Source organism: Pelodiscus sinensis, chromosome 2 (assembly GCF_049634645.1).
Source record: "Pelodiscus sinensis isolate JC-2024 chromosome 2, ASM4963464v1, whole genome shotgun sequence".
NCBI classification, from domain to species: Eukaryota; Metazoa; Chordata; order Testudines; family Trionychidae; genus Pelodiscus; species Pelodiscus sinensis.
In genome coordinates, this window is record NC_134712.1 from 206241296 (window position 1) to 206264496 (window position 23201).

Here is a 23201-nt window from a genome sequence, read left to right on the forward strand (position 1 = left end):
TTGACTTTAAAGCCCAGGTAATAAAACAAATCACATAAGATTAAGCTAAGTGTTAGTGTAAGGGGATATTAATTGCAGTGTATACATTACTCTCAATTACATGAAGGTTACTGAGGTAGAATATGTTGCCTTTAGTTTGGGCAAAAGTGAAAGCAAATACATAGATGCAGCTTCAGCCTATGTATTTTAAAAACAAGGTTGAAGGAAAATGCAGTACCTGGATTAGATTATACTGGTATGCAGGCAAGAATAACTACAATGAGTTCTGTAATTGAAGCTCACATAAAAGCGGACGTTTACACTATGGCTACGTCTACACTGGCCCCTTTTCCGGAAGGGGCATGTAAATTTCATGAGTCGTAGTAGGGAAATGCGCAGGGGATTTAAATATCCCCGGCGGCATTTAAATAAAAATGTCCGCCGCTTTTTTCCGGCTTTTAAAAAAGCCGGAAAAGAGCATCTACACTGGCCCTGATCCTCCGGAAAAAGCGCCCTTTTCCGGAGGCTCTTATTCCTACTTCAAAGTATCTGAGGCTTTGGTTTAGGCCTGTTTCTACTACTGTATTCCTACTTCAAAGTAGGAATAAGAGCCTCCGGAAAAGGGCGCTTTTTCCGGAGGATCGGGGCCAGTGTAGACGCTCTTTTCCGGCTTTTTTAAAAGCCGGAAAAAAGCGGCGGACATTTTTATTTAAATGCCGCGGGGGATATTTAAATCCCCCGCGCATTTCCCTACTACGACTCATGAAATTTACATGCCCCTTCCGGAAAAGGGGCCAGTGTAGACGAGCCCTATCTGATTTTTGATTATCAAATACAATGACACACAGTAGCTCATCTGCTGCCTGACAAAGCAAGGTGACAAATACTGGACAGTTTCAAATATTTACATTACTGTCTCATTAATTTTGTAATGTGTTCCACTCCTTCCACCTCATCTCACTGCTTTTCAATAGGAAAAGCGCCTACATGTTCCCACCACGTGTTGGCTAGTTCCAGTTAACTAACATGAGGTAAAATTCCAGTGAAGAGAGAAGTTTACAGTCCTCATTTGGGAGATCAAGGCTATGGGCGGCAGGTATGCTAGGCAGGGGAAGACATTGCCTTCCCAATCCGCCAGCCTGGCCCCTCTCATCCTCTACTCTCAGAACACCGAGTGGGGGTGGAGAGGCTGGGGCCGTGTACCACCCACCCTTGCTATACTCCAGGGTCAAGGCGGCTAGGGATGCATGCTGGCACACCTCTCCATGATGCTGGGGGTGAGGCCTTGACAGAATGGGTAGAGCTGGGGGCTCGCCTCTTCCAGCCATACCTTCACCCACTGCCCATGGTTAAGGTAAACCCCAGACTCTTCCATGGTAACTTGTGTGAAGTCTACAAACTGCCTTGTCTTTACTATGATTTTACCTCATGTTAACTGCAACTAACATGGACATGAGGTTTTGTTCCCCCTCCCCCCCCCCCCAAGTAAAACATACCCTTTTAGTGTGCCTCGCTTTCCTCTATTTTCTCCTGTGTTGTTCCCATTTTCTGGGACTGAGGCAGACCTCCCCTTCAAGCTGTTTTACCTAAAGCTACTGGTTTAGTTCCCCAATCCCTTCTCTTCTCCTCTTAGTATTTTCTACATTGTTAAATTTAAATAGGTCAAAATCCAGGGACAAGATAGCCACATGCAAGGTTGTTGACAGGGAATGGGCAAAAGGGGGCAGTTGCCCCAGGGCCTAGTGATTTAAAAGGACTTGGGGTTGCAGGTGGCAACAGCAGCTGGAGACCCAGGCCCTTTAAAATCACCACTGTAGCCCTGTAGGATATGGTCCAGGCAGCACTGAGGACAGCTAGCCTCTAGCCCTGCCTCCTCTGCTTGAGTCCCTGCTTCTTCTGGGTGCCCAGAGCCAAGATTCTGTGCACATGACCAGGTCCCTTAGAAGTCTATCAATAGCCCTGACCATATCCTAAAAAATATATCTTTGCAATGAAGGGGGTGGGGGAAGAGACTGTATAGGCATGAAACAGGGAGCTGGCAGGGGGCCTGTAGACAACCAAACTTATCATCAAGAAGGTCAGACAGAAGTCAAAGACCCCCTGGAGTGAAATCCTGACCCTTAAACAATGGGAACTGTGCCATTAACTTCACTGGGTTCAAATTACACTATGAGAGGACTGGAAAGAACTATTGATGTTATAGCCATTTGGAGTTACATGAAGGCTCTGCAGATCTCCATGCAGGACTCACTATCTGATAAAACACATCCCCCTACTTGGGACTCCTTATATTCTCTTCTTGTTCATGTAGGCTATGATTTATTTTAAAAAAGCGGAGAGTTCCTTTTGTGTGAAAAAGATTCCTGATTTTTAAAGTTTATTCTTTTAAAGGCAATGGGAAAGGAAAGTATAGAGTTAAGGGAATGTCAATACAAACTGGCAGTAGGTTTTATAAAAGCTTGTTTTTAAAAACAGCAGAGTTCAATAGAAACGTCCCCCCCCCCTTTTTTAAAAAAAAGTTAAGTTTCAATAGAACTAGTTTTAAAACAAAATCCATTACCTCACTAAGCATCCAGTCCAAGCACTGTGACCTCTGGCAGTGGAAAATGAAGAGGAATAAATACAAAAGCATGAATAATTGCACTGTTTTTCATTGTCCCAAAGGAGAAAGTACAAAACCAACCAAAAAAGAAGCATAAGCAGTGAAGAGTAATTTGGACTTCACCATTTAGTTATGTCATATGTTGACCCCATGTTTCCACTAGCTCATCTACATTCTGCTTAGCAATGGTTACTGTACATAAGGATATTGATACAGCAGAATGCTGATTCAGCATGCCTAATGTGGATTGTTTAGTAAAATGCTTTTACTCATTTAAATTACTTAATTATTCAGTTAATCAATGCTTATTTGTCTAAATAGTTTGATTCTGGGCACTGAGAATGAGAGAAAAATCCTGTCACAAAATATTTAATCTACCTTTAGCTACTTTAAGTCTATCTTACAATGAACCTTTGATTTATCAAAACTCTGCAAGTTTCAAAGAAAACTCTGTATTCAGTCAGAATGATGTCTGACCACTTGAAAATTGCCCTGTTCTGTTCATTCCCTCAGAAGCATCTGGCCCTGGACATTGTTGGAAGACAGGATATTGGGCTAGACAGACCATAGTTATTACAAGAATGACCATACTGGCCCTCAGAGTGGCCCCAGCAACACGAGAAGCAAGGCATTCTGGGATGTCTGACTGCATACAGCATGGCAGAATAGGACAACCTAACTGTGGATTCTAGCACAGCTAGCAACACTACCCAGTCATCAGCTCTGACTATTTTATTGCAATTCTCACAATATTTGATTTATTTTCTTAAATTTCTACCTCCAGGAATCAGGCATGTACATAAGAATCACAGTTTTCATTTTAAACAACAACAACCAGCAGGATTCTAGATCTCCTGGTATGGAGAGAAGCTTGAAAGCTGGAGTCCCAAAGTGTCAAAAAACTGGAATGCAAATAAAACACTAAAAATGTATTAGTTTTAATCTAATGATTTTGTAAACCTGACTCAATTTGTGAATGTTGCAGTACGGATATTGCTAGTCCCAAACAACGAAGTTCAAGGAAACTCAGCCTAGGGGACTGACAAGGGCAAAAGACTATTTGCTGTCACACTTGCTTATCAAGTAGATGTTATCTATCATATGCAGCTACCAACCACATCTATGTCAGTTGGTTAAAATTACATCGAACCCAATTTCTTCCACTTGCAAACTCATAAGAGCTTGTTTGACAACTCACTACTAAAACTTGATCAAACATGCATGTGTTTTTTCGTTGATGGCTTGGATAGCTACGTGTGAATTTTTAACACAAGCATTGCTCTAGCAATATCATCTGGATAAATAGAGTTGGTGACAAATTGTGGTGAAAAAGGCATGTGATGAAGGAAAGGAGGAGGCAGAGCAGGCTTACATTTGTTGATTAAGGTATGGTAAAGAACAGAATCAGGGAAGCTCATGCCATTTCCCTCTGCCTCTCCCTCCCCTACCCTCCACAGAGGAGGGAGGGAGGGAAACCTGTAGTTTGTTTAGTGTACTTTCACGGTTCCAGGAGCCTCCTGCACAAGGCATCCTATAGTCAGCCAGTAGTTGGCTGGCAATAGAGCTCCTCCCCCAGCTCCAGAGGATGTAGCCCACTCTTAGGAAAACTTCTGCAAACCCTACACAAACATTTTCCAACAGTTCTGAGCCAGATGTACATATTTTTTAAATATTCCAAAGGTCAACATATTTTGTTTTCTCATCTCCTATCCTCACCTCCCAAAAAGTAAGTTTCGCAAAAGCAACAGAAAACAAGCTAGGAAGCCATCATTGGGGATTTTTGAGGGGAAAGGGGGGAATAAATGGGCTGCTGGAAATAGTTTTTCTAGCCCTATAATGTTCCTGAAGCATCTGTAGGCCAGATGTCATTAGGAGTTGAAATGGGCAAGTGCCTCATGGAGAATCAGACTGAGAGGATACAGCTATAGATACAGCATTTTTTAATTGAGGTTTATTTGCTCCAGTATTCTAATTTGTTAATGGATTATTTTTTGAGGGGAGATTTAGCTCCTCCTCGTGTCTTTTGTTCAATTTCAAGTTTGTCTTTACCGAAAATAGCACGGGCACTTAACTCTTTTTCTTCCATGATTTGGAGGCACTATCTATATCTATGGAAGCTATGGAGGCCCTGGACACTTTCAAATACAAGGCATGTTGTGGGCATGTTGCCCTCTTTATATCTTCCCTCAATAAGAAATGGAGGAAACCATTCAAAGAATAAACCAAACCAAACACCCCAGATCAGGGCCTTTGCTAGTCTTCCCAAATGGGACAGGTCTATATTGCATAACCCAAGTTGCATGCTAGGCAGAGGTATAGGATTTTTTCAGAGCAAAGAAGTCAAGTGTATAAAGTGAGTTTATAGTGGATCTTTTTCACGTGCTTAAAGAACTCTTATCTCTCAAACTTTGTTTCAGTTGCTGGCCACTTCCCTTTAAGATGTTAACATTAGGACTCTAGATCAGCTGCAAAGAGGAGACTTCAATTATTTTCTTTCATGTGTTCTCCAACTTTAACTGTCAGCATCAGCTATGCAAATTAAATTTAGGCTGATGCAGTGTTTATATCCCAATAATTTGTTTTAATATAAAAAGCATGTTACAATTCAGACTTTAATTCCATTAAGACAACGCTGTACTAGTGTTTCCATATCTCATCTGTACCAGCAGACTTGTATACGGTTATGCAATTAAAGAGGAAAACATCTGCTACAAATCAGTCTATGTATTTTCACTTGCAAGTCTCACAGTAGAGGACTGCTTTTCATAACCCCCTCTGTCTCTTCGAAGGACCCTGTTTAAAAGTTTAAATATTCTCAACCTTTAATGAGAATTGTTTATTCATCTGATGAAGTGGCTCCCATGAAAGCTTATGCACAAATAAATCGGTTAGTCTTCAAGGTGTCACAGGACTCCTCCTTGTTCTTGTTCACATAGCATCTTCTGAATTATAATTGGTCTCTAACAATTAGAGCGTAAGCCTATCATTGTTTAATATATACTGTAAACTTATTATGACAACAATTAATTTCAGTTATTTTTCCAGTGCATTGTTTGTAGAGAATAAAAGTAAGAGATGATAAATATTAAGAATTACATTTAAAGTGAAATTTTACCATCCCACAGTAGATTTCAACCCCCAAATCTCTCCCATGATATCAACAGGCAACTTGAACACATGAAGAGCACAACACTGGAGAACAAATCCAAAACAGTGTGGAGCAGAGATGGACAGTTTTTGATGTGGACTACTCCAAGAATTTGATAGGTGGTCAAGCACCACATTCTTGCATGATATGAATGGAGGAGATGTAGGTCTGGGATGGAGGTGAAGTACAGAAGGGAGCTTAGGGTGTAGGAGGGAGTGTAGGATCTGAGAGGGAGTTTGGATAAAGGAGGGAATGTCTACACTGCCTCCCTAGTTCGAACTAGGGTGGCTAATGTAGGCATTCGAAGTTACAAATGAAGCCCGGGATTTAAATATCCCAGGCTTCATTTGCATCTTGCCGGGCGCCGCCATTTTTAAATCCCCCTTAGTGCGGACTCTGTGCCCGCATCTACACGTGGCACGGAGTATGTAGTTTGTATTAGGCTCTCCAATTCAAACTACCAGTACACCTCGTTCCGCGAGGAGTAACGGTAGGCTCTCTAATTTGAACTACCATTACTCCTTGTGGAACGAGGTGTACCGGTAGTTCGAATTGGAGAGCCTAATTCGAAATACCTACTCCGTGCCGTGTGTAGCCATGGGCATGGAGTCCGCACTAAGGGGGATTTTAAAATGGCGGTGCCAGGCAAGATGCAAATGAAGCCTGGGATATTTAAATCCCGGACTTCATTTGCAACTTCGAATGCCTACATTAGCCACCCTAGTTTGAACTAGGGTGGCAGTGTAGACATACCAGGAGGGGGTTGTGACCTGGGGCAGGTGACTGGTGTGCATGAGGGGGTAGGAGTGTTAGATATTATGTAATTGAATAATTGTGTAACCACATAGAATATGATTGGTTACACAACTATTTGATAGTCCCTGGGGCAGGGCTGGCAGCCAGTGTGTTCTAGCCCCATTCCCACAGGGCCACCTGCTACCTCACGCTGTTGCCTCTATCAGAAGCAGCAGTGTGGGGTGGCAGGAAGGAGTGGTGTGAGGGGAGCCAGTTTAAAAGCTGCCTGCCACTCTGTGCTGCTGCCTCTGATACAGAGGCAGCAGTGCAGGGTGGAAGCAGCCCCTGTCCATGGCAAGCTTGGGTCCCGCCCCATGGACAGAGGAAGTTTCACAGCAGCTTCTCCTGCCCCTCTCCGCGTGCGGTGGGGGGAGGGATCGCAGGCAGCATCACAGAGCTAGTGTTGCAGGTAACCAACTTGTAAGCCAGATCCCCCAGCACCAGCTCCTACCTGCCCCCCCTCACTGCCTCTATAGGAAGCAGCATAGGGAGGAGGGGGAAGAGGAGAGAGAGGGTGAGGAAGGCCCGCAGGAGCAGATACGCACAAAGAGCTGGCTGCCCCCTTCACTCTCCTCGCTGCTCTGAAGCAGCAATGCAGGGTTGGGGGGGGGGGGGGGAGGGAAGAGAGAGGGAGAAACAGGTGGATCCAGTGCTTGTGGGTATCCTGCTTAAAGCCAGTTCCTCACAAGCACCAGTTCCCACTCTCCCCACTTGCTGCCTCTGATACAGAGGCAGCAAGGGCAGGGAGAAAGTGTGTAGTCAATAGGATTAATCAATAAGCCCAGGCTTATCGTTTACTCGACTATACACTAACATCCCTAGAAGGGGTTCAGGGCCCAGGAGGGGGTTTGGGGACAGGAGATGATCGTGACCTGCAGGAGGGAGTGAAGTGTATGAAAAGGGGATGTGATCTGGACAAGCATGCAGGAGGGAGTTCAGGGATTTAGGCTGTGACTAGGGGTAGGGGATTGGGCTGCAAGGCTTGGGATGGGGTTGTGACGTAGAGGAGGAATATAGAAGTGCAGGGGCTTTGTGTGATGTAGGGATGCAAGAGGGGAGGCAGAGGGTTGGGAGAGAGAAGGGCTGAGATGCCAGAGGCAGGCTCTGTCCAGGAGGCACTCATATAGATGGATCCTGGCCAGCAGCCCAACAGGTTCTTGAGCCAAGTTCCCTGCCTGCCCTGTCCCTGCACTTGCTCAGAGCAGCCCACTGCCATGAGCTGCTCTGAATACCGCGAGCCCAGGGGAAAGGAGGGAGGGGTAATTCACATGTGGCCTGTCCTGCAAATAGGCAGCTTCCATTGGCTGGTTGTGCAGGGGCCAGGAGTAGTATGAGACACCTCTATCTCCTTTACCTTGGGCTCGCAGTGTTCACTTTAAGTAAAAACCTGCTCAGATAGACTACTTTCCCATAATTCAGTATGTAGGAAGACTGAATCCTTAAATCGGAATTTGCTTATTGCAAGACTGATATTGGTAAAGAAAATAAAAATGTTCTAAAGTTAGCCTTTGTGAGTAATTTATCATAGGACCTTCAAATCCTCATGTGATATGATGTCAGCTTGGGTCTTTGATTTTGTCACTGTACCATGGACTGATTAAGTTATACATAGGGCCCTACCAAATTCATGGTCATGAAGAGTATATCATGGACTGTGTCATCTTGTTTGCCCCATCCCCTCCCCTACCTCCCCCCCCCCCCATGAAATCTGGACTTGTGTGCCCTACAGATTTCACAGGAGAGACTAGTGTTTCTCAGATTGGGGGTCTTGACCCAAGAAGGAGTCACAGGATGTTACAAGGTTCCTTTCTGGGGTGGGCGGAGAAGGGAGGAACACAGTATTGCTACACTCTCAGGGTATGTCTACACTAGCCCCCTAGTTCGAACTAGGGAGGCTAATGTAGGCCTTTGAAGTTGCAAATGAAGCCCGGGATTTAAATATCCTGGGCTTTATTTGCATGTTCCCGTCCGGTCGCCATTTTTAAATTCCACTAGTCCAAAGTAACTGCCCGCGGCTACACGCGGCAGTGAAACGGTAATTCGAACTAAGTCCTTCGGATATTTAAAACCCGGGCTTCATTTGCAACTTCGAAGGCCTACATTAGTCTCCCTAGTTCGAACTAGGGGGCTAGTGTAGACATACCCTCTGGCTGCCCAGCTCTGAAGACCATACAGAAGTGAGTCACAGCTGTTGGCCAGGCACCCAGCTCTGAAGGCAGGGCCCTGCCAGCAGCAGGACAGAAGTAATGGTGACAGCACCATGCCATTACACCCTTTGCTGCCTTCAGGCCTGGGTGGCCAGGGATTCATGGTTGCTGACTGAAGACCCAGCTCTGCAGGCAGCTGCAAAGTAGTAAGGGTGGCAATATTATACCAGGCCATGCTTACTTCTGTGTTGCTGCTGGTAGTGGCTCTTGCCAGCTCTGACTCTGAAGGCAGCACCACTGCCAGCAGCAAGGTAGGACCGCAAAGCTCCCCCGCCGTTGACAATAACCTTGTGACTCCCTCCACAACCACTTTTTGGGACAGGACCTCAACAATTACAAGAATGAAATTTCACATTTTACTATCTTAAATCATAAAATGTACTCATTTTAAAATCCTCTCTTTGTGAAACTGACTAAATTGGACTGTGAATTTGGAAGGGCCCTCATTATACAGGCTGTTGCCTCATTCACACCTTAGCAGGGATGTTACTGTTTTTTGAAATCTTAGTTCTATAAAGACTTACAGTTCCGAGGTCCACAATGAAACAGTCTCCTGTGTTGAAACTGTCCCAGCTAAGAGGAACTTCTGTAGCTCTCACTACCCTCCGGCCCTTAATATGCAGAAGTCTCTGCGCACTCATGTCATTTGTGACTACATGTTTAAATCCAGACGCAACACCTCCTGTCTGAACAAACAAAAACAAATATAGAAACTTTGGTTAAGTTTGGTTTCCTTTCAAAAGAGGCATTGACGAACCCACCCTCAGACACGTACAAGATGAGAGATATGTGGTATCCACATTCTGACCACAGTACAGAACAGAAACAATGGGATCAGATCAACCCTTGTACACTTTTGCAAACAGAGAGGATGCAGTTGTAATTCAGATACACCAGCTGGGCCCTACCATTGAAGGGATGGGTGTCAGGAACAGGGGGAAAGGATGCAATGATACTATGGGGAACATTTGAGTGAGGGAAGGACAGAATGGAACTAGATGCTCCCTTCATCACCATTCCCCACAACTACATGAAGAAACCCAGCATAAGGTAATGCCACTTCAGACGGTTTGGGCAGACCCCAGTAGAGAAGCCAATAGGAGTAGAAGGGGGTTTTCTGGGATTTTTTTTTTTTTTTTTTTGCAGAAGAGCAAACACACTTTTGGGGAACCCTGTATTCCTCGTTCCATGAGGGATAAGACCTCTGCCGAAAGAGGAGATTTTTCCACCATTTGGCCCGGTCTAGACTAATCTTCTGTGATTAGAGTCATGGTTATAATCCTATGTAGTTATTACATCAGAAAAAGAAACCAAACTTTTTTTTAATACCAGTAAAAGTGTGTTTGATTTTTCAAAAATTCTAGTAATCAACTATGTTAATATGATTACTTTGTATGAAAGTTGGGTAGAAAGCAGAACATTTTTCAGAATCAAAAGATATATTTCAACATTTGGGGGGGGGGGGAAATATTTTTGTTTTGGAGAAACATTTTCATAGCTGACTTTACCTTGTATTTAATCCCGCCTTTGAAATAACCAACAAAGTCAGTAGACTCATATCCTTGAATTTCTCTACTCTGAACAGGCTTCCCACCTAGATAGTCATCCATCTGAACAGTGAAGATTGCCGCAGCTGTGCTTTCATCCTGACTGCATTCTTTTCCTAAAAGAAGATAAAATATTACACTTACTGAGCAAGTTATGGGTAGTTCGGATTTTTGTTTTGCAAATAGGATTACTGGGTCATGGAAAATTGAGAGAGATATCTTGAAGTTATGTTCAGCAGAGTAACAGTGTTTTGAGAACATGAAAAGTTCCCAGCCTAGCCTCCTTTTGATATATTCAGCAAACACATGGACTTACTTCAGGACTATTTCAAGCCACTTGAAATACTGGCTTTCTACACAAAGGGAGTCAGAAGTATCTGAACAGAACCTCTCATTCTTCGAGAAACATTCTAGTTATTGAGAAACGGAAGCCTGAAAAATGGCTCTGAAAGTTACTGCTGGATTTCCAAAACGACTTGTTTTAACATGAGCATGCAAAACTCTAGGAACTTACCCAGGCAAAATTTGAGAGGGGAAGCAGTTTGCTAAGCATGCTGATTCAATTTACACGGAGTTTGGTCTGTTATCTTTCCAGAGAATCACACACAATTCTTACCAGAGATGTGTGATCACTCTGGGTGTGCCTACACCACACAGATATTTTGAAATAACGGACATTTCAAAATAAGAATGCAAGCATCCACACAGCAATTCCATTATTTCAAAACAGACAACTTAGTCCGACTTCTGTAAACCTCATTCCACGAGAAATAATGCTTATTCCAAAAGCGCTATTTCAGAATAGCTGTAGTGTGGATGCGCCACTGCTGCCACTTTGAAATAGCTCCTCCTCAGGCACATTCAAACTAATTATTCCCAGTGCCTCCTGGGGCTCTAAATCGAGGTAGCACGTCCACATTAGGGAAACCTGCCTCAGACTAATTTTGAGGCTTCTCTGTAGTGTAGACGTGCTATTTCAAAATAAGCTATTTCGGATATTTTTCTGGAATAGCTTATTTTGAAATAAGTGTACAGTGCAGACATACCCTTTAGGATCAAGGTTCATCTTAGTCTACTATAGCATGCTTTGTAAAAGCAAACAAAACCAAAAACCTTCTTTCTAACATGTTTAGACTCTCTCCATCAATTCCAGGAAACCCACGTTGCATATGTTTAGTAAAAGATATATTTAAGTTTCTCTCTGGAAGGACTCCAGTAGTTCCTGGTCTCAGAGAGTTCTCTTATTCCATCATCTGCAGTGCCTGTCTGGTTTCTGGCACTGAGGTGAAGCAGTGTTAAGAAATTCTGAAGCAACCTTGTAAGAGGCAAGTTTGTTGTTGTTTTAAACGGGAAAAGAATGGTGTGCTTTCAGCAGAGTCACCAATAGGAGAGAACCACTGAACTGGGCGGTCATTGTGCTGCTAAATGATGGAGGAAAGCACAGTTGAAAAGGGACAGCTGGCTCTGATCAGAACTGCGGATTGGGCTGCTAAAAGTCCAGTTGGCCTCAGCAGTCAGCTCCACACAGCTCCTGGAACTGGCCTGCACATCCTACCAACTCCTAAATGGAGCCAGGAGGGCTCCACATGCTTCCCCTGCCCATAGTGCAGATGCCACACCAGGCACCGGCTCCTGAGTTCCTACTAGCTGGGTACTACAGTCAGAGGGAGCTTCAGGGGCAGCACCTGCAAATAGGAGCAGAACATGCAGAGCCCCTGGCCAAAACAGACATGTAACTGCTTCTCAGGAGCCACTGAAAGTCAGCATCATCAGGAGCATCCTTCACCCTCTCTCCCTTAGCCCCGTCTGTACTCTAAACCCCTTGGCCTAATCCCAGAACCCGTTCCTGAAATCCAAATCTCTCATCACTGGCGCCACCCCAGAGTCTGCCCCTCCAACCTGGTGAAAACAAGCAAGTGAGCAAGGGTGGAGGACAGCAAGCAATGGAAAGAAGGGTGATGGGGGTGAGCGGGGCAAAGCCTTGGAAAAGGGATGAGGTAGGGTAAGGATGTTCAGTTTCCTGCAGTCAGAAAGTTGTCAGTCTTAAGTGTTCCCTGTAAGGTTTGTGCTTGTGTGGCCACTCAGGGGAAATACAAATGCCACCCAGCTGATTAGCAGAGCACCCACAGCTAGTTTTGTGTTTCTATTGGTGGTGTACATTTACACATACAATTATTCCACACAGATGGAAAAAAATCCACACATGGGTGGAAAAGTTTAGAAGGAATACCAGTCTTCGGTATGTGAGGCGTGACAAAACTAAAAAATCGTTTCCGGTATCAGGTTCCAGGCAGTCTATGCCAAGACACCTTTCATGGGTTGCAGAGAGGGAAAAAGGATGAAGGAAGAGATGAAGCTCAGCCAAGTATCATATCATAGGAAGCAAGAAATTGTCCTCCCAAATTGCATGTACTGCAAGAGGGTAAGGAGAGGAGTACATTCACCACTTAAACTGGCCCCTCACATTAATACGCACCTGTGTTGTTTTGAAGAGTTAAAGAATTCTTGTACAACTCAAGTGGGAGAGAAGAATTACTGGAGTGGCTTTTAAAATGGAGGAAACCCTGGGTCTCTGGGAAACAAAGGGAGGAGTAATAATATATCCAGAATCCTTCAGCGAGTGGAATCACACAGGTGCCAGAGGTTATAGAAGCAGCTTTAGTCCAGCGAAAGCTAGTAATCAGACAGCTAAAAACCTTGAAGGAACTATGCCAGTCCAGAGGAAGGAGATAATTCTTCAGTGGGGTGAACTTGCTTTTGGACAGTAGAACAGACCACTAGAAATCTAGAATCCTGACAGCTGGATCCCAAAGAGCAGAGCTCCATTAATTTTAGGTACTAGATCAGCAAGTGTAACGTTGTAATCTGGGTATCCCAGCACAAGAGCCAAGGCCAGGACTGTTAACTCCATAAGCAATAAAGAAAGTCCCCAATTCACAAATGGGTTGTGCTCCAAAAGATAGCTTGTAAGTCAGCTGGTGGGAACTTGGAACACATTTTTCCATAGAAACAATGTTATAAATAGTAGTTAGGCTCCCAGGCTAGCCCAAAAAAGCCTATTTAATCCATAATGCAGCTGAAATACTCTATATTAGCAATGAAAAATAATAGTTTTTTATTTAACCTTAATGTTGGTGCTTGAGGAGAGGTGGGTTTAAATAGAGAAGAATGAGGAATTAGGAGACTCTGAAAGGGGACTTCTGGGCATCCCCCAGCTACCCTCCCATCCCTACTGGCTCCTGCAGACATCCCCATTCCCCACTTACCTCCCCCATAGGCTGCACCCAGCCCCAGCTCACCAGGAGGCAGCAAGCAGCACAAATGCAGGCCAGAGGACTCTGGAGGACAGGGGGTGGCCAAGGAGCAGCCAGGGAGCTGCTGGCTGGGAGACCACCTCCTGCTCCTCTGGAGTTCTCTGGCCAGCACTTGCACCACCCACCACCGCCTGTGCCTTTTGTCTGCTCCCTCAACGGCAGGTGAGCTTTTGTTTGTACATGCAGATGTTGGTAAGTCAGATGTTTAACCTGAGGAGTGCCTGTTCAGGCTCGGACTGGCTGGTGGTGAAATACTTTCACAGAAGTCACTGAGCACCTGTTTAAAATTGCTTTCAAAGATTTATTTATGGGTGTTCATTTTCATAAGGAACACACTTTAAGTTTATAGCATGTAATACCATCATAGGGTCCAGGCTCCAACTACAGAAGTCCTGAAATATTGTTATAGATAAGAACCCATTTCAATACCAACTCTCACAATACATTTGTTATAGTGAATGTAAGATATCAGATAAAATCAGCCTGGTGTACATAGTTCAAACTCCATTGAAGCTAATGGGCCTGATTCTATACACATATGTGCATTAGGGGTGCCAACTTTCTAATAGCACAGAATCAAACACTAGCCCCACCCCTTCTTTACACAAGAACAGCAATACAGTATTATGTCTGCCAACAGTGGCCAATGCCAGATGCCCCAGAGGGAGTGAACAGAACAGATAAACAAGGGCACAGCTACACTGCATGGCAAAAGTCAAATTAAGATACACAACATGAGCTATGTCAATTGCAAAGATGAAGTCAAAATACAGTAAACTTCCGATAATCCGGCACCTTTAGGACTCAGGGGGTGCCGGATTATCAAATATGACGGACTATCAGAAGGGGGGGGCTATGAGGGGTCTGGGGTGGGGTGGGGGGAAGCTACCCCAGACCCCCTCATAGCCCTCCCTTCTGATAGTCCGGCTCTGCCCCAGGAATCCCCGATTCAGCCGCTGCTGGTCAGTTTCAGCAGCAGCTGAATCAGGGATGCCTGCAGCAGAGCAGCTGGGGTGCTGCTGGGTTGGTCTGGTAGAGCCGACCCTTGGCGCCGCGAGACCAACCCGTCAGCACCCCAGCTGCTCTTGGGGACACCTGGGGCAGAGCAGCTGTGGTGCTGACGCGTTGGTCCCGCAGTGCCGCTCCTCGGCGCTACTGGACCAACCCAGCAGCACCCCAGCTGCTCTGTCCCAGGTGTACCCAAGTCAGCTGCTGCTGAAACTGACCAGGGCTGACTCCAGGAAGCTGGGGCAGAGCAGCTCTGTCTCGGGCTTCCTGTAGTCAGCCGCTGGTCAATTTCAGCAGCGGCTGAATCTGAGACAGCTAGGGTGCTGCTGGGTTGGTCCTGCAGCCCCGAGGGGCAGCGCTACTGGACCTACCCGGCAGCACTCCAGCTGTTCTGCCCCCTGCTTCCTGGATTCAGCGCTGGTCAGTTTTAGCAGCGGCTGAATCGGGGAAGCTGGGGGCAGAGCAGCTCCAATGGTCCGGCTGCCCGGAGCACTTCCGGGTTCCTGATGGTGCCGGACCATCAGGCGTGCCGGACCGTCAGAGTTTTACTCTACCTTAATTCAGCTTTTGGCGCTGTCTATACAACAGGAAGTCGAAGGAAGAACATTCTTCCTTTGACTTCCCTTACTCCTCCTGAAATGCGGGTTACAGGAGTCAGTGTAAGCAGTCCTCCATTTTGACATTACTTCAAAATAACTGCTTTCTGTGTAGACACGCACAAGACGGGTAAGGAATGGTGTCCCTAGCCTCTGTTTGTCAGAGGGTAGAGATGGATGGCAGGAGAGAGATCGCTTGATCATTACCTGTTTGGTTCACTCTCTTTGGGCACCTAGCATTGGCCATTGTCAGCAGTCAGGATATTGGGCTGGATAGACCTTTGGTCTGACCCAGTATGGCCATTCTTATGTTCTTTAGAAATAGTGTCAGTTAATCCAAAATAACAGTGCTGGGTAGACATAAACCAAGTGATCCCTCTCTTCTTATTCATTTCCAACCTCTGATAAACAGAGGCTAGGGACAGGGACATCATTCCTACCTATTCTGGCTAATAGCCATCAATGGCTCTCACCTCCATTAATGTATCTAGTTCTTTTTTTAACCCCGTTAAAGTACTGGTTATCCCAACCACCTCTGGCAAGGAGTTCCACAGACAGAGAGCTGTGTGAAGAACTTCCTTTTGTTTGTTTTAATCTGCTACCTATTAATTTCATTTGGTGACCCCTAGTTCTTATGTTAATGAAAACAAGTAAATAACTTACACATGCATCTGACGAAGTGGGTCTTTGCCCACGAAAGCTTATGCTCCTACACTTCAGTTAGTCTATAAGGTGCCACAGGACTCCTCGCCGCTCTAACTTTTCCTTATTCACTTTTTCCACACTAGTCATGATTTTATAGACCTCTATCATAATCCCCCTTAGTCCTCTCTTTTCTAAGCTGAAAAGTCCAAGCCTTTTTAATCTCTCCATTTTTGTTGCCCTTTTCTGACCCTTTTCCAATGCCAATATATCTTTTTTTGAGATGAGGCAACCTCATGTTTACGCAGTATTCAAGATGTGGGCCTACCATGGTTATATACAGAGGCAATAAGATATTTTCACTCTTATCCTCTATCTTTTTTTTTTAATGGATTCCTAACATTGTTTGCTTTTTTGACTACTACTCTATACTGAGTGGATATTTTCAGAGAACCATCCACTCTGGCTACATCTAGACTGCAAGCCTCTTTCGAAAGAGGCTTTTTCGAAAGATACTTTAGAAAAAGCCTCTTTCAAAAAAAGACCGTCTAGACTACAATCAGTACTTCTGAAAAAGCAAGCCGCTTTTTCAAAAGAGCACCCAGGAAGTCTAGATGCTCTTTCGAAAAAGCAGTTTGCATTACATAGCACCTTTTTTCGAAAGTGCTCTTTCGAAAAAAGGCATTATTCCTCGTAAAATGAGGTTTTCCGCAGTTGAAAAAAAAGGATTTACTTTTGAAAGAACGCAGCAGCAGTCTAGACGCAGGGAAAAAATTTTTAGAAAAAAAGGCCGAGTTTTTCGAAAAAACACTGTAGTCTAGACACACCCTATGACTCCAAGATCTCTCTCTTGAGTAGTTGTAGCTAAATTAGCCCCCATCATAATGTATGTATAGTTGGGATTATTTCTTCCAATGTGCATTACTTCATAGTTATCCACATTAAATTTCATTTGCCATTTTGTTGCTCAATCATTTAGTTTGAGATTTTTTTGAAGCTCTTCAAAGTCTGCTTTTGTCTTTACTATCTTGAGCAGTTTATATAATCTACAAGTTTTGCCACCTCACTGTTTACCCCTTTCTCCAGATCATTTATAAATAGGGTGAATAGGATGGGTCCCAGTATGGACTCTTGAGGGACACCACTAGTTATCTCTCTCCATTCTGAAAACTTACCATTTATTCCTATCCTTTGTTTACTGCCTTTTAACCAGTTCTCAATCCACGAGAGGATCTTCACTCTTATCCCATGACAGTTTACTTTACTTAAGAGCCTTTGGTGAGGGACCTGTCAAAGGCTTTCTGGAAATCTAAGTACACTATATCCACTGGATTCCCCCTGTCAACATGTTTGTTGATCCTCCTCAAAAAACTGTGGTAGATTAGTAAGGCATGATTTCTCTTTACAGAAACCATGTTGACTTTCCTCAAACAAGTTATATTCATCTATGTGCCTGACAATTTTATTCTTTACTAAAGTTTCAACTAATTTGCCTTGTACTAACGTTAGATTTACAGGATCACCTCTAGAGCCCTTTAAGTATTGGCATCACATTAGCTATCTTTCAGTCATTAGGTACAAAAGCTGATTTAAAGGATAGGTTACAAACCACAGTTAATAGTTCTGCAATTTCACATTTAAGTTCTTTCAGAATTCTTGGGTGAATGCCATCTGGTCCAAGTGACTTGTTATTATTAAGTTCATCAATTTGTTCCAAAACCTCCCCTAATGACACCTCAATCTGGGACAATTCCTCAGATTTCTCACCTAAAAAGAATGGCTCCGGTTTGGGAATCTTTCTAACATCCTCAGCCATGAAGACCAAAGCAAAGGTTTAATTTAGTTTCTCCTCAATTACCTTATCTTGGAGTGCTCCTTTAGCATCTCGATCACCCAAGAGCCCCACTAGTTGTTTAGCAGGCTTCCTGCTTCTGATGTACTTAAACATTTTGCTATTACTTTCGAGTTTTTGGCTAGTTGTTCTTCAAACTCCTTTTAGCTTTTTATTATATTTTTACACTTAGTTTATGTTGCTTTCTATTTTCCTCATTAGGATTTAACTTCCACTTTTTAAATGATTCCTCTCGATCTCTCACCGCTTTTAGTTAGTTAAGCCATGGTTGCACTTTCTGACTCTGTTTTTTAATTTGGGGTATACATTTAAAATGGGCCTCTATGATGATGTTTTTGAAAAGTTTCCATGCAGCTTGCAAAGATTTTACTTTTGTCACCGTGCCTTTTTAATTTCTGTTTAAATAACTTCCTCATTTTTGTATAGTTCTCCTTTCTGAAATTAAATGCCACAGTGTTGGGCTGCTGAGGGGTTTTTCCCCACCATATGGATATTAAAAATTTATTACATGATGGTCACTATTTCCAAGCAGTCCTGTTATATTTACCTCTTGGACCAGATCCTGCACACCGCTTAGTACTAAATCAAGAATTGCCTCTACTCTTGTAGCCTCCAGAACCAGCTGCTCCGAGAAGCAGTCATTTAAGGAATCAATAAATTTTATCTCTGCATCCCATCCTGAGCTGATGTGTTCCCAGTTAATATGGGGATAGCTGAAATCCCCTACGATTATTTAGTTTATTTAAATAACATCTCTAATCTCCCTTCACTTTTCATAGTCACTATCACGATCCTGGTCAGGTTGCTAAGTATATAGCAGTAGGGATATATCATCATGAGAATCTCTATGGGTAGTAATTCCATGCTCTATGGAACATTTTGGTTCATAAGATTTTTTACTTCATTTGATTCTACATTTTTTCACATATAGTGCCACTCCCCCACCAGCATGACCTGTTCTGTCCTTCCAACATATTTTGTACCCTGGTATGACTGTCCCATTGATTGTCCTCATTCCACCAAGTTTCTGTGATGCCTATTATATCAATATCCTCCTTCAATGAGGCACTCTAGATCACCTATCTTATTATGTAGATTTCTAGTGTTTGTGTACAAGCACTTTAAATATTTGCCACTATTTATCTCTGCCATTTTTGGCATGTTAGACTTTTTCATTTAATTGTTTCTCATCTGATCTTACCCATACTTTATCATCATTTTCCATCCTTTCCTCTTTACTAAAGTAGATAATCTCTATTTATAGACCCTCCCCTAAGAAATGTCTTGGTCAGATCCAGGCAATCCTCCACACCCATCGGTTTTCCTTCAGGTTTTAGTTTTAAAACTGTTCTACAACCTTTTTAATATTTCGACAACCTTTTTAATATTAAGTGCCAGCAATCTGGTTCCATTTCAGTGTAGATGGAGCTCATCCTTTCTATATATGCCCTCCCTTCCCCCAAAAGTTTCCCCAGTTCCTAATAAATCTAACCCCCCCCTCTACACCATTGTCTCATCCATGCATTGAGATTCTGAAGCTCAGCCTGCCTACCTAGCCCTGCATGTGGAACTAGAAGCATTTCAAAGAATGCTACCAGAGAGGCCCTGGATTTTAATCTCTTTCCTAGCAGCCTAGATTTGGCCTCCAGACCTCTCTCTTAACCTTCCCTATGTCATTGGTACCTAAATGTACCACAACCACCAGCTCCTCCCCAGATATCTAAGTTCCAGATAACTAAGAACCAGAATATTAAAAAGATAATTCATTAAATCCAACAGGGGAAAGAATTTAATGAAGGTCACAAAAACCACTTGCTAGTGGCAAGACACATGACGTCAGCAACTGGTAGAGATTTTCAATAAGATAAATGGGTAAACTAATAGTATGCCTGGCTAGCTCGCAAGGGCTTTAACTATGTCTTAATAGGACATGGCTTGGTTTGATGGCTAATCCCTAACATAGGACACTGCCTACACTGCCCACAATAGGAAGAACAAGCTGTAAGTAATTATGACTGCAAGCCAACTGGTACAGGCAGTCCCCGGGTTACGTACAAGATAGGGACTGTAGGTTTGTTCTTAAGTTGAATCTGTATGTAAGTCGGAACTGGCGTCCAGATTCAGCCGCTGCTGAAACTGACCGCCAGTTCTGACTTACATACAGAATCAACTTAAGAACCCCAAGCGTCCCCAAGTCAGCTGCTGCTGAAACTGATCAGCAGCTGATTCCAGGAAGCCCGGGGCAGAGCAACTCTGCCTCGGGCTTCCTGTAATCAGCGCTGGTCAGTTTCAGCAGCGGCTAAATCAGGACGCCTGGGGCAGAGCAGCTGGGGTGCTCCAGTAGCGCCCAGAGTGGCGCTGCGGGACCAACCGGCAGCACCACAGCTGCTCTGCCACAGGCGTTCGGAGAAAAGCCTAGTCTGCTGGGGGGGAGGGGTACTAGCTGCACCCCCCTCCCACCCCAGCAGACCAGGAAGACGCGGGCGGCGGACCGAGATGCACCGCGGTCCCGCCGCCTGGGTCCTCCGCGGCTTTGCTCCCCGTCTCCCTGGTCCGCTGGAGACCAGCAGACCAGGGAGACGAGGAGCAAAGCCTCTGAGGACGCCGGCAGCGGGACAGCCGCGGCACGCCTGGGCTGCCTCGCTGCCCGAGCCCCCCCGTGGCTTTGCAAAGCCTTTGCAAAGCCTCGGGGAACCCGGCAGCGAGGCAGCCCAGGCGCGCCCCCCCGCGGCTTTGCAAGGTTCCCCGAGGCTTTGCAAAGCCGCGGGGGGGCTCGGGCAGCGGGGCAGCCCAGGCCCCTCCGCGGCTTTGCTCCGCGTCTTCCTGGTCTGCAGACCAGGGAGACGTGGAGCAGCTTTTCTTGCCCGGAGTATACGGGCGGCGGGACCGCGAGGTCCCGCAGTTCGTGTACTCCTGGGCAGCCCCGTTTGTAACTGCAGATCCGACGTAAGTCGGATCCGCGTAAGTCGGGGACTGCCTGTACTTGCTGAAAGCAGCAGTGAGCTGGGCAACAGTGACATCCTACCCAGAGCCCCAAATATGGACACACTGTCAGGCATCTTTGCTCCATTTTTCCATTGCTTTGCAGGCTATTGGATGAACAGACTGGAATTGATCTTTTACTGCTACTGTGGCTTGAAACCTTCACAATGGCAGAGCAAAGACAGCTAGGAAAAAAGTGAGGAAAAAAATGCTAAAAGCAAAACTAGAAGTTCATGGTGTTCTGTAGCAATGTAAAGAGTTAACTGATAGGCATCACCCTTGTTGAGTGATAGGTAGGCATCACCATTGTTAACTGGTGGCCTGTCCAAGCTTGAGGCAAAACCCTGGCTGGCCAGAGCAGCCCTGCCACCCGTGAAGGATTGACTGGGCTGGAAGAGCCCCCCACCCAGTCTGTGGGCTATCCGGACCCCCAGTTAACTAGTTTATTTATTAAAATTATATCATTTAACATTGAAGGGGTATTTACATCCCTTATGGTCAGTTAAGACTTACAGGGAACCAAGAATAAACACGTTAACATGATCTGCAAATAGTCATATTTTTAGAATGCACACGGGCTTAAGTCTGTCCAAGGCAAAAGTGTAAGGTAAGGTCAGGTTCGTTACATAATGCTGGAAGTCTCCTCTCCTAGAATTATGTACTGACAGCAATTTCACATGTTTCTAAATTGGATTACACAGTGTTCAGGTGGAGTATCTGAATGGTGGAAAGAAGATCCTTTCAGAACATCCTAGTCAAACCAAAACCTAACTGATGCTAGAATTAGGATTGATCTTGTGGATTCCAAGATATCAAATCCTAAGGGGGACCTCTGTGGCCAGAGACATTCATCATGTTCACTGAGTAGAGCCTATATGCTAGAAAAGCTTTAGTAGAAACCACAAAGTGACTGTTTAGTTCCTTATTACTGAAAGCCCACTCTTGTGTAAGAGTAGATGGGACACTGATGCAGAGAGAACAAAGCATGATCTTGTTGTTAGCCTGAGGGATGGAAAAGTTATGAACAAAACGCCATGCTTCATCATAAAAACCCCCCAAACCACCAAACAACTTGGCTTATTTGTATTAAAGTAGGAACTAGAGCCTCCAGCTGAGATTAAGACACTTTGTGAATTGTGCAAAGAGACAGTTCCTGCCCTAACACATTTATCATCTTGAGACAGACAAAATAGACAAAAGAAGCATTCCCCCATTTTACAGATAGGGAAATGAGCTGCAGCAATAAAAACTGTCATCCTGTGAACATCTCACCTGTGTGCTTAACTTTAAGCATGTAAGTAGTCTCATTAACTAGTATTTGATGGCTTAGGACTGGGGCTATGTGGCAGAGGGCCTCTCAGCCTGAGCAAGACTCAGCTGAAGCTGTAAGTAACGGTGTAGATATTGTAGCTTGGGCTGGAACTGCAGCTCTGAAACCTAGGGCGGAAGGTATGCTCAAGAACTGTGGCTCCAGCCTGAGCTCCTGCCCTCCCTTCCCCATAAAAGCACTCTGTATGCAAGTATTTTCTGTGAAGTAGCATGAGACAGAGTTGGTCAACTCAAGTTGGGATGCTCACTGCCTTAGTTATGCTCTAAGGCTGTGTCTAGACTGCAAGCCTCTTTCGAAAGAGGCGCTTTCGAAAGATACTTTTGAAAGAGCCTCTTTCGAAAGAGCGTCTAGACTGCACGTTGAACTTTCGAAAAAGCGGCTTGCTTTTTCGAAAGAAAGCATCCAGTGAGTCTGGATGCTCTCTTTTGAAGAAGCCCTATTTACATTGAAGAACGCCTTCTTTCGAAAGAGGAACTTTCGAAAGAAGGCGTTCTTCCTCGTGAAATGAGGTTTACCGGCATCGAAAGAAAAGCCGCGTTCTTTCGATTTAATTTCGAAAGAACGCGGCTTGAGTCTGGACGCAGGGGAAGTTTTTTCGGAAAAAGGCTACTTTTCCCGAAAAAACCCCTGAGTCTGGACACAGCCTTAGTGACTTGATCGTGGTCACACAGAAAGTCTGTGACACAGCCAGGAATGGAACCAAAATCTCTTGAGGAATCCCAGTCCAATATCTCCCACATAAAACCATCCTTCAGTTGCTACTATATTTTCTCATTCAGAGCTTTAAACACAGGGGTACGTTCCAATATATTTGGCCAGGACATTATCACAGCTGTAATCCTACCAATAAGCCCCAGTGTTCCATGTTACATCAACACTAAAAAGGAAGAACATTTCTGTAAATGAAAAAAGTTTGCCTATAGGTCAGGTCTACGAGCTCATAATATGATGGTGCATTTAGCTGAAACCCACAACCCTCCATTGGTTGGCAGATATAGATTTGCCTTCTGTTAGTCCTTAAACCACTATCATTTTGTTGAGACACAACATTGTGATTATGAAAAAGTTACCAGAAACAGTAGTATTAAAACTAGAGACAGGTTTAGGGTTGCCAGATGATTTCAACAAAAATACCAGACACACTTGACAATCATATTTAGAAAATACCGGATATTTATATTTTCTCAATTTGTTCCCAA

General features: G+C 44.4%; 1 protein-coding gene across 1 annotated transcript in view; it reads right to left on the bottom strand.

The window, feature by feature from the left end:
• The window catches only part of SCIN (scinderin), a 103404-nt gene that overhangs the window by 72195 nt on the left and 8008 nt on the right, over window positions 1-23201 (bottom strand). The window contains exons 2-3 of the mRNA XM_006114524.4: window positions 10240-10394; window positions 9256-9417 (exon numbers count right to left, since the gene is read on the bottom strand). Coding sequence (XP_006114586.2) covers window positions 9256-9417; window positions 10240-10394 — 317 coding nt within the window. The remainder of the gene's footprint in view (window positions 1-9255; window positions 9418-10239; window positions 10395-23201) is intronic.